The sequence below is a fragment of the Podarcis muralis genome, chromosome 4, assembly GCF_964188315.1.
Source record: "Podarcis muralis chromosome 4, rPodMur119.hap1.1, whole genome shotgun sequence".
NCBI classification, from domain to species: domain Eukaryota; kingdom Metazoa; phylum Chordata; class Lepidosauria; order Squamata; family Lacertidae; genus Podarcis; species Podarcis muralis.
Window position 1 is genome coordinate 2946367 of NC_135658.1, and position 12141 is coordinate 2958507.

At 43.9% G+C, this 12141-nt stretch overlaps 4 protein-coding genes across 4 annotated transcripts in view; 3 read left to right on the forward strand and 1 right to left on the reverse strand.

The window, feature by feature from the left end:
• LOC114595223 (uncharacterized) overlaps nt 1-12141 on the forward strand; it is a 646585-nt gene that overhangs the window by 529019 nt on the left and 105425 nt on the right. The window lies entirely within an intron of this gene.
• The window catches only part of LOC144327580 (uncharacterized), a 290636-nt gene that overhangs the window by 252411 nt on the left and 26084 nt on the right, over nt 1-12141 (reverse strand). The window lies entirely within an intron of this gene.
• On the forward strand, nt 464-1414 carry LOC114595398 (olfactory receptor 51H1-like). Its single transcript, XM_028725685.2, has one exon. The coding sequence runs from the start codon at nt 509-511 to the stop codon at nt 1412-1414; it is 906 nt and encodes a 301-aa protein (XP_028581518.2). The 5' UTR covers nt 464-508.
• LOC114595389 (olfactory receptor 51H1-like) lies at nt 10193-11332 on the forward strand. Its single transcript, XM_028725677.2, has one exon. The coding sequence runs from the start codon at nt 10193-10195 to the stop codon at nt 11153-11155; it is 963 nt and encodes a 320-aa protein (XP_028581510.2). The 3' UTR covers nt 11156-11332.

The window sequence follows — 12141 nt, forward strand, 5'->3', positions numbered from 1 at the left end:
CCTTTTCTAATTTAAGTATTGCACTGTGATTGTTATTTCAATTTTACAGATGAGAAGTTGGGAGACTGAATATTTGAAATCCACACTCTTGTGACCTCCACTCCACTGGTAAGACTTGGGAGACTTTTGGGGATTGATTTTGATGTTGGGGTTGGGGTGTTCTATGGCCAGGGCAGAAGGTGAGATGAAGCAGCAGTCAAGACTGCTGTTCTTTCTTTGATTCGAGGCTCTAAGACAACTTTTCCTCTTGGACTAAACTGGGAGATTTCTCAATACGTTACAAAATATCTTACATCATGTCACAATAAGAATTTTATGACTCTTTAGAACCCGTCCACAGAAAGCTCTTGGGGAGGCATGTTCTCCTTCCCCAGGTTCAACATTTTTAACTTTTATTATTCCTTAATATCTTTCCACCAAAAGCACCAGGGGAATGATGTCCTCCACCAGCAGATCCAATGAGAGCCTTGTGAGCCACCAAACCTTTGTCCTGATTGGCATTCCTGGGATGCAGGAGAAGAACTCTTGGGTGGCCTTCCCACTGTTTGTGCTCTACGCCCTGACTCTGCTTGGGAACATCACGATCCTCTATGTCATCAAGACCCACCAAAGTCTCCATGAGCCCATGTACTTCTTCCTTTCCATGCTTGCCTGCTCGGATCTGGGCCTCTGCATCTCCACCATGCCAACTATTCTGAGTGTGTATTGGTTTGACTCTGGGGAAATCCCACTCAATGGCTGCATCAGCCAGATGTTCTTTATCCATGCCTTGCAAGGGATTGAGTCCGGCATTCTTGTAGCAATGGCTTTTGACCGCTTGATTGCCATCCGCGATCCACTGAGGTACAATTCACTTCTTCCAAATACAGTCATTGTAAAAATAGGAATAGCTATCTTATCCAGAGGTTTCTGTTTTTGTTTACCATTCCCCTTTCTCATTAAACGGCTCACTTTCTGCAGATCCAATGTCCTTTCTCACTCCTACTGTCTCCACCAAGATGCCATGAAGTTAGCCTGTGCAGACATAAAGGTCAACATTTTCTATGGTTTGATAATAGCTGTTTGCACTTTAGGGGCGGACATTGTTATCATTCTTGCATCATATGTCATGATCCTGAAGACTGTTTTGAGCATTGCCTCTCGTGAAGAATGCCTCAAGGCTCTCAACACCTGTGTGGCCCACGTTTCTGCCATCCTGATTTTCTATGTCCCAATGATTAGCATTGCTGTGGTACATCGATACGGGAAGCATCTTTCTCCCATTGTCCACATGCTGATGGCCAACACATTTGTTATGGTTCCCCCACTTCTTAATCCTCTTGTGTACTGTGTAAAGACCCAGCAAATTCGTCAAAGGGTATGGAATATACTGCACTTTAAAAAAAAGTTGGGTTTGATATTTCTACCGAAATAAAATTCTCTGATGAAAGGAAGATAAAGTAGTTTATATTTAGGGATAGATGGATCCATCCCAGGTCATCTCTGTTTTTGTTTTAAATATGATTTTCAGTTATTTACATTTCAATTGTTTTACGTTCATTTTAACATTTTGATTTTCGACTTCCTTCCTCCTCTTTCTGCGGCCCCTTAAATATATTTTTTATATTTCCTGCATATTCCAAATTAACTTAACTTGTTCATTTATTCATCCACTTTAAATATTTACTCTTATAAAACTGCAGGTCATTACAATAATCCTGCCAATGTTCTTATCTTTTTACACTTCGTTTTTAAATATTCCATAAACCATTTCCATCCTTTTATAAAAAGTTTGTTATCTTGATTTCTTATTCTTCCAGTAAATTTCACCGTTTCTGCATATTCCATGTTTTTGTATCAATTCTTCCTTTGCTGGGACTTCTGCTTCTTTCCATTTTGGGGCAAGTAACATTTCCGCTGTAGTAGCATACATAAATAATTTCTATACAGTTTGTGTAGTTCTGCACCTATAATTCCAAAAAGGAAAGCTTCTGGGTTTTTTACAAATATAAAATGTAGAAATGCATCCCAGGTTATTTCTGAATCTGTTTAATATTGAGTCTGTTTTGTCCTTTTTATTCTGATACGTTTAATGGCAGACACTGAGCAATTCTGCACAGATTCCATACACAAAGAAGAAGGAAGATTAATACTCAGAAATAGAGCTGTTGATGGAGAATAATCAATTTTTTCTTTAAAATTGTATCTTCCTCAAAACTCAATTTTCTTTTGAGCCTGTGGCCTAGCTAAACTGCATGAGCAATATTTACCTCTTACAATGCAGAATGGGTTGCTTTTTAGGTAGCAGGTGTTTGTTCCAGAACACTGAAAAGAATAAACTGATAAGGCCCATGGCAACTGCTGTATGCAGGAAAGGAGGGTTGGCTAGGCTAGGTGATTATGCTTAAACCTGAATTGATATCAGAATTGAGATATTCATCACAGAGAGATGAGAGAGGAGGCTGATGGATCCAATGGGTTTCCAGATGGCTCTGGGAGATTTCCTGGCTGATATCACTGGAGCTCCTGGCAAAGACCTGGCCAACTTCTGGAACATCCAAATGGCTCAGGCCATTTATATGATCATCCCTGAGTGCCCTTTCCCCCCTCATGGAGCCCCTTGGCTCCCTGGTATACTCCAGTGCATAGGATGAGGAAACTTACTGGAAGATGTCTTGGACATGAGTGAAGGAGAGATTTGGTCAAATGCAATGGGGAGGGCTCATCATCGAGCCTACCTAGAGGCAGTGAAGACAGCAAAGAAGGCATACTTTGCCGCCTCCATTGAATCCTCACTAAGCCATCCAGCAGAGCTTTCCTGTCTAGTGTTGTTTGCAAAGCATTTTGAGGATGAAATCACTTGCATCCACCAAGATCTTGACTCCACTGTTTTAGCAGCTGAAACCCAAGGGATGTCCAGAGCACAGTCTAGTCCTGTTGTGTTGCATGAGTTTCAGTTGGTGAGGCTCAAGGATGTGGACAAGGTGCTTGGATCGGTCAGGGTGACGCTCTAGACCAGGCATGGCCAAACTTGGCCACCCAGCTGTTTTGGAACTACAACTCCCATCATCCCTAGCTAACAGGACCAATGGTCAGGGATGATGGGAATTGCAGTCCCAAAAGAGCTGGAGGGCCAAGTTTGGCCATGCCTGCTCTAGACCTTTGCCTCCCTTGGCTGGTAAAAGCCAACAGGGTGTGGGCAGCTGGCTGGGTCAAGAAGGTGACCAATGCCTCTTTAGGAGAGGGGGTGGTCCCTGCCTGTTTGAAGGGGCACATCTTTAAAGAGACACATCTTCAGGCACCAGGCAAAAACGTTCCTCTTCAACCAGGCCTTTGACTGATTAACACCCAATGACTTTTAAAAGTGTTGAGGGGGGTGGAGTCTTCTTCTTCTTCTTCTTCTTCTTCTTCTTCTTCTTCTTCTTCTTCTTCTTCTTCTTCCTATTATTATTATTATTATTATTATTATTATTATTATTATGTATCCTGTGGTTTCCCCCCTGTATTTTTATGTTGTGAACTGCCCTGAGATCTAAGGATGAAGAACGGTATACAAATGTAATAAATAACTCCATTTGCCTGATTAATTGCCACCTGTGATCCACTGACATGCAGATCACTTCTCCCAAATTCTTTAACTGCAACATTTGGTGCAGCTATCTTGTTCAGAGGTCTTGGTTTGTGCTTCCTATTTCCTTTTCTCATTAAACGGCTCCCTTTCTGTAGATCCAATGTCCTTTCTCACTCTGACTGGTGAAAACAACTTCTTTAACCAAGAGTGGATTAATTAAGTCAGGCCAAATCAAACATGCTCATAAACACAATATCTAGACGCGACTCCCCTGCAGATCCCAGGGCCTGACCTGGCAGAAATGGGGAGAGGCATCAGGTACTTGGTTCTCAGGTTGTGTGGGGCTTTGTACATTAAAGCAAACACTTTGGCCCCGGTTGCAAACAGGCAAACACACAGTTCACACACGGCTGGTGTTACATTATCCCTTTCTGCTGCACCACTTGCAATGTATGCAACAGACTTTGGAATCCTCTGCAACTCCTGGACTATCCTGAAGGATAGCTCCTCTTAGAGTGAACTGTAGCAATCCAGTTGGGAAAGCCATAAGAGTGTAGGTCCATGTGCCCCATAATTGTCCTTCTCTGGTCAAGCCCTGCATCTAGGAGCGGAACCCCTTCTTGAGGCGTCTTGTCTGTGGCATCAGGTATCAATAACGAAAAACCTCTAGGTCTCACCTCAGCCACAGAATCAAGGACCAAATGAAGCAGAGTTTCTTTGCTCTTAATGTGTTCTGCAAATTTCCCCTGTATGGGGCAAAGTCGTCGTGATTTAAATAGGATTTCTCAGCTCTGCGTGGATAGTTTTTCCCATTTTTATGCTCTTAGCCTCATTCATCTTCATTTTTTGTCATGTTTGGTTAAGTTCTACTAAGTAGAACTCATGGGCACCCATCAAAGCTGAATGTTGGAAGTGTTGGAATTCTGCCTGGGTCAGAGGAATGTGCCACAGCGTAGGCACCGGCAGATATTCCTGTCGACCTCCCCGCTTCTCCACTCTGCTGATAAGCAGGCGAGGTCTCGGCGATTCTTCTCAGATGTGTGAGAGGAACACACCGTTCTTCCTCTCTCCCCTTTGGTGTCCCCCAGGGAGGAGAAAGAAGCAGACAGAAATCTATTTGCATCCTTTATTTCTGTCTCTTATATCAGTACAGAGAAACATGTCTGCACTCAACAGCAGTAAGAAGAAACTCCACCCATGTACTTCCAGTATGGGTCATATGACACACACACTGAGCTAACATCCGGTGCTCAGTACAGAATAGACTGCCCCTTTGTTCCCATGGCAACAGTCACAAACATCCTGTCTGGCTTTCCAGCCACAAGCAGCTGACTGAGCTGCTAGAGCCTTTGCTTGCTGCAGCATTGGTGCTTTATGATAACATACTCCCCCTAAAGTATCAATGCATGCTGCGAGCAAAGCGTCATCCAGAGAAGAAAACAAACAGTTGTTATACTTATAACATTCCCCTGTTGTTTCAGTTCCACCCTTGGAACTACCCGCCACTGGTTTAACCAATGTACCTCTCTGGTTGTGTGACTTCGCATTACCTTGGTTAACAACTCTCTGTTGTGCCTTTGTCTCTGACTCAGACACAGCTTCAATCTGTCCTTGGTCGTTTACAACAGCAACATGTGCATTAGCCAGGTTAGCAAACTCCTTTGAAAACCTCTTGGGTGGTACACCCTTCGTTGCTCTCTCAGACCTACGTAAGAGTTGCTGCTCTTATCTGCTTTCTGGTTCAGCCTCTGAACTCTCTGGAGAACCAGTATTAAGCTTAATCAGTGGTTCATCCTCCTCTTCTGAGGGTCTAGTCATTATGTGAGATTTCCTCTCAATGACTGTGACAATTGAGCTGTCTGAGCTATCGCTGTCATCATCAGTACCACTGTAATCTGACGCACCATTGTAATCAGAAAAATCATCATCATCATTGTCCTCTGTGGGATATGCGTGTATAATCACTCTCTCCTGTTCAGGAGCACTCTCTAGAAATTTTGTGAGAATCACCTGACCAGATTCAGACAAAATTACTCTGTAGAGACCTTTTTCATAACCCACGAAGATGCCTCTGGCATTCTTTACCCCACCTGGAGTTTCTGTCCTCACATGAGACCCGAAAACCTTGAAATAGGCAACAGAAGGTTTTCTATTGAACAGCTTCTCAAAAGGAGAAATTCCCAAGTCTTTTGAGACCTTTCTCAACCACACGTGAACATAGGACATTAACGACTCCGCCCAATATTCATGTGGCAAATGTGAACTAAGCAATTGCGCATGCATTCCCTTTTGCAATTCTTTGTTCACCCTAACACAGACACATTTCTTCCATGCTTCTTCGGAACTAGCAAGTTTGTGTCTTATCCCTTGCTCCTGCAGGAACCTCTGGAAATCCTGTGAAAGAAAAAGCGGTATTTCATCTGTACAAAGACAAGCAATATTAGCATCATGCATTCTTTTAACCTTGTCACAAAACTGCTGAAACCTTTCTAAGGCTTCTTTTGGTTTCTGCAAAAAATAAATCCAGACATAATTTGTGAAAGAATCCACACACAGAAGGTAATATTTTGCATTGCCTCTAGATGGTTCTAGAGGACCAATCACATCAGCATACACCCACTGAAATGCTCTGTCGACCCTCGAGGTCACCTTCTTCGTGTTCTTCTTGGTCAGACCTGCAAAAGAGATCACGTTAGAATCACAAGAATTACATTCCATGTAATCACTTTGATCAAAAGTCAACAAATACAGTCCATCTTTCTCTTTGGCAGAAAGATACAACTCTCCATCTTTGTAGATCTCGCAGCTCTCAGCATCATAGGACAGTTTTAGTCCTTTCTTTGCAATCTGCGAAGCACTCAGCAGATTGAACTTCAATTCTAGAACCAAATAAACATTGTTTATAGTCAAGTTCAGACTTTTAAGATACACAGTTCCAATCCCGGTCGCTTCCAACTCCTGACCGTTGGCCTGTTGCACAGTGAAGCTTTGCTTCTTAAACGTCGAAAACAGTTCCCTGTGTGGACTGAGATGCTGTGTGCACCCAGTGTCAATAACAAATGCGTTCCCCACTTCTGGTATGGCTTTTAGCGACATCAAAGCCTTTGCAGGTTTCACCTGGGACTTGGTACGACTTTTGTCTGATGCCTCAGACTTCGTAGAGCTGCCCTTAGCTCCTTTTGGCTTCTTACAGTTCCGCTGAAGATGCCCAGTCTGTCCACAATTGTAACATCGGACAACGTTTAAAGCTACAGCATTTTCTCCAGTAGCAACATCAGTGGGGGAAGTTGAACTCCGTTCCTCCCTCCCCCTGTCAGCAACATCCATTGCTGCTTGTACAGGAACAGCAACAGCAACAGTTCCTTCACTCCCCCATCTGGGGTCAAAGCTCTCCTCAGCTTTCGATGAGCTCTCAGGAACTTGGCCAGCATCATCTTGGCTCACCCCTTCTGGGGTAGTCAGCCATCCAGACCATGATGAATAACTGTCTTTAGTCAGGGGGGGTGGATAAGGCAGTCCTCCCCCTTTCTTGGCATCCATTTTGAATCCAAGCCTCAGCTCTCAAACACAAGCCTCTAAAATCCAATAGCTGGTTTGTTTACACTCTTGGCACCTGGCAGCTCTGACACTGGCTGCGTTGGAAAGTCCCTTCCATCAGTTCGTGAGAGCCTAGTCACAACAAACTTTGTTTTTGCCTCTCTGAGGCATTGCCTGACTGTCCAGCCCTCTCGAGTAACTTTCCATCTCTCCTCTCTGAGGCACAACCTTCACTGAAGGGCGTTGCTTAGCAACAGTGCATTCCTTTCCTTGGACAGGAAACCATAAGAATGTCTGGAATGCAGGCCTCTTCTCAGTTGGAGCTGCTTTCCCACACGCTGCTCCCCGTGAAGCAGAGAATGAATCAATCTGCATTCACACTTTTAAGCCCTAAAACTCATACCTTGGGCTTCGTGGCTTGGCTGTCAGCTTCTTCTGGTCAGCTTCTGGCTGCAGAGGATCAGCCTCTCACATCAGGCTTCCATGGAGTGATGAAAACAGTAGCTCTGCTACTCTTGATGCAGACTCCCATGGATCGAAGAAACCAGCAACCATCCTCTGCTACCACTGTTGGAATTCTGCCTGGGTCAGAGGAATGTGCCACAGCGTAGGCACCGGCAGATATTCCTGTCGACCTCCCCACTTCTCCACTCTGCTGATAAGCAGGCGAGGTCTCGGCGATTCTTCTCAGATGTGTGAGAGGAACACACCGTTCTTCCTCTCTCCCCTTTGGTGTCCCCCAGGGAGGGGAAAGAAGCAGACAGAAATCTGTTTGCATCCTTTATTTCTGTCTCTTATATCAGTACAGAGAAACATGTCTGCACTCAACAGCAGTAAGAAGAAACTCCACCCATGTACTTCCAGTACGAGTCCTATGACACACACACTGAGCTAACATCCGGTGCTCAGTACAGAATGGACTGCCCCTTTGTTCCCATGGCAACAGTCACAAACATCCTGTCTGGCTTTCCAGCCACAAGCAGCTGACTGAGCTGCTAGAGCCTTTGCTTGCTGCAGCATTGGTGCTTTATGATAACAGGAAGATCTGGTGCAGTTAAAAGAAATAACACATTTGAGCAATGCAGAGTTAAACTGTGGAACTCTCTCCCACTGGAGGCAATGTTGCCCACCAACTTGGATGGCTTTAAAGGAGGATTAGACAAACACATGGAGAAGAGACACTCCTGCAGCATTGCCTTTTCTGGTTTGATGAAGGTATGGTGAGTTTTGAAAAGCAACTTATTAATGATTTTATTAAGTGTGTATACCACCATCCTACAGGCTGAGGGATAGAATATGAATGAAATGAACTAACTAACTAACTAACTAACTAACTAACTAACTAACTAACTAACTATCAATCACTGTTCTCGCCTCTGACAATTGTTTGTTTACTACTTGAAACTCTTTTAGAGTTTACAGCAATGTCATTCTTTTACCCAGACCCAGATTTTAGGGGTCTTCAATCTGCATGGAGAATGAGACCTCCCTGTTAGGATAGTCTGTCTGCATCCCTCTTCTCTGGTTATACAAAAGAGGGGAGCGCGGAGTGATCTCTGGGATGCCTCTGAGAGTGGAACTGCATGTCCTTGCACAGGATGCCTGGATGTGTCCTTCTACTTGCAGCAGAGATTTCAGAGATCTCCTCCCAATGGGGTTCAGCAATTTTCTGGTGGTTCGGGAGCAGCTGGCCTCTCTGAGGAAATATATTCTTGCTATAACCCTTTGTGCCATAAAAAGCACAGATGGGAGCCCTCTTGGAGCAGCAAAGACAGGCTCAGCGTCCCTCTGGGAAGAATTAATGTCAGGTACTCAGCCTGTGCCATAAAGTCAGGTAAGTGCAGCAGACGCCATGAGACACGAGGGAGAGGAGTTTTCCACTGATCAGCTTCAGAGGGGTCTTCCTCAATCAAGAGGCCACGAGATGATGGAAACTGTTCTGATTTTATTCTCATGCTTTATGTTATATCATATTTGGGCGGTTATAAATATTGTGCATATCAGAGTTCTTGCTAATTGTTAGTTTCAGGTAATAAGAAAATAACAGTGACACGCTTATGGGAAGCTATCACATACATGAAGCACTGTGGTATCACTGCTGAATTTTGATGAGAATAATTATTATCTTTTCCAATATGGTTATTATGGTCCTTATCATGCAACTTAAAATGCTGCAATTCATACTGGGTCAGCCAGAGAGAGGGTGGGATTCAATGTGGAATTTCATATTGGGGGGATGGTTTGGGCCAGTCAGGAAAACAGCTGGTTCCTGGAACAAGAGACAATAATTTGGAGTTTGCACTGCTTTTCTGTTGCTTATTGTGAACAGGAGCATTGCCCGGGGATATAGAGGACAAGGTCTACAGAACAGTGGAATGGCAGAAGCTTTCATTTGAGAACTGTAGCTTATATAAAGCCTGACTGTTTCAGACAAGAAAAAACATTAACAACCTCTTAAAGAAAAACAGATTTATGTAATATTTCTTTAATATGTATTTATCTTCCTCTGCAAACAGCTTGGTGCTTCTTATCTTCTGCAAGCAAAATCTAATTTCAGCACTTTTTATTCAGTGTTGTTTGTATTTTTCTTTTTGTGTTAAAAATTACTCTATCAATATTCTCTTTCTTCATATTTCAGCTTCTGATCATCTCTGGCCATGTTCCTCTTGCCCACTGGATGGGGCTGTGAAAAGGACCTCCATTTCAAGGTGTCTTCGAAGACGAGCAAGAGGAGGGGTGAGTGCTATGCAATCCTTCCCTTGTACAGCTATACACGCAGTCATTTGGACAGATAATTTCTAATTCAGCAATGTCACTGTATTTTTTATTTCTGTTTTGCAGATGAGAAACTGGCAATTTTTATGATAGGGTTGGAGTGTTATTTGGCCAGGATAGGAGGTGAACTGAAGGAGCATTCAGGACTGTTCTTCCTTCCTTGAATAGAGGCTCTAACACAAATTTTGCTGTTGAATTAAAACAGGATATGTATCCCCTTTCATAAAGGCAATATGACATTGACAGAATCTGTAAGGTTGTAGAAAAACCTCTAATATACAGATCAATTTTAGGACTCCTTCAAGTCCTTTCACCAAATGCACATGGGAAATGATGTCCTCCATCACCAGCTCCAATGAGACCCTGGTGAGCCACCAAACCTTTGTCCTGATTGGCATCCCTGGGATGCAGGAGAAGAACTCTTGGGTGGCCTTCCCACTGTTTGTGCTCTACGCCCTGACTCTGCTTGGGAACATCACGATCCTCTACGTCATCAAGATTGACCCAAGCCTCCATGAGCCCATGTACTTCTTCCTTTCCATGCTCGCCTGCTCGGATCTGGCCCTGTGCATGTCCACCATGCCAACTATGCTGGGGGTCTATTGGTTTGACTCTGGGGAAATCCCACTCAATGGCTGCATCAGCCAGATGTTCTTTATCCATATATTACAAGCAATAGAGTCTGGCATTCTTGTGGCAATGGCTTTTGACCGCTTGGTTGCCATCCGTGATCCACTGAGATACAGGTCACTGCTCTCAAATTCAGTCATTGCAAAAATAGGTATAGCTATCTTGTCCAGAGGTCTCTGTGTCTGCTTCCCGTTCCCATTTCTCATTAAACGGCTCCCTTTCTGCAGATCCAATGTCCTTTCTCACTCCTACTGTCTCCACCAAGATGCCATGAAGTTAGCCTGCGCAGACACAAGAGTCAACGTTTTATATGGTTTGATCGCAGTCATGTGCACAGTACTGTTGGATGCTCTCGTCATTCTTGTATCTTATATTCTGATCCTGAAGACAGTTTTGAGCATTGCTTCTCGAAAAGAGTGTCTGAAGGCCCTCAACACCTGTGTGGCCCACATTTCTGCCATCTTGATCTTCTACGTCCCAATGATTGGCATCACAGTGGTACATCGATACGGGAAGCATCTTTCCCCCATTGTCCACATGCTGATGGCCAACATATTTGTTGCAGTCCCACCACTTCTCAATCCTTTTGTGTACAGTGTGAAGACCCAGCAGATCCGGCAAAGGATATGCAACATATTGCAGCTGAAAAGAACTAGGGGTTGATATTTCTCCCAAAGGAGGATTCTGCCATAAGAGGAAAATAAAGTGTTTGTGTTTTATTATTAGGGATAAATGGATCCATCCCATGTCACTTCTGTATCTGTGCACCTTTTGTGCCTTTGTGCAATAAGGATGGGAAGCTTCTCCCAGTTGCTGTGAAAGTGGCAGTGCATTGCCACTCAGCAATACCTCATACCCTCCAAAGTCTCCAGTGGTCTTCCATCATACTGCCTTGCCACAGATGATGAAAGATTTCTGGGGTGATTTTTGCACCGCTTCTGGGCCTGCGGTGGGTACAGGTTTTGCCAACACCTAGGTATGCCTCTGCCTCTCTAATTAATAGTCTGCTTTGTCCTTTCCTCAATTTTATTTCCTTACAAAGGATCCTAAACAATGCCACAGTTTCCATACAAAATATACTGTAATCTATGCTTACTTACGAGTAGGGCTCTAAGGTGTTGTCAATTTCCCTTTTGATGTGTATTCTTTAAACCAAGGGGTTTCTCCCATCATGTTGCTGTTCACATTTGGCATTAAACGAAATGGAATTCAGTTTGTTGGTTATTCTTCCTCAACCTGCTCTCTCACCTCAACCTTCTGCCTGAGGGGAAGCACAAGTCCCACCGTCTATCCATCCCTATGTTGCTCTGTAGGCTTAGCAGAGACACTCTCTTAGCTTAGAGAAAAAGTGGGTAAGAGCTGACATGAAAGAAGTCTATAAAATGATGCCCAGCATGGAGAAAGTTTTTATCCCTCTCTCATAACGCTAGAACTCATGGACACCCATTGAAGTTGAATGCTGGAAGATTTAGGACAGATAAAAGAAGACCTTCTTCACACAGCACAGAGTGAAACTATGGAACTGGCTGGACAAGATTGGCCATTGGCTTAACCCAGCAGCCTCTTCTTATGTTCTTCTTGACTGGTCCCAGACACCTCACAGGCGCCAGAGACAGACACACACCCATCACCTTGGTCTAGGAAGAGTC

Coding starts and splice junctions, on each gene's coding strand:
- LOC114595398 (XM_028725685.2), top strand. CDS start 509: ATGCAGGAGAAGAACTCTTGGGTGGCCTTCCCACTGTTTGTGCTCTAC.
- LOC114595389 (XM_028725677.2), top strand. CDS start 10,193: ATGATGTCCTCCATCACCAGCTCCAATGAGACCCTGGTGAGCCACCAA.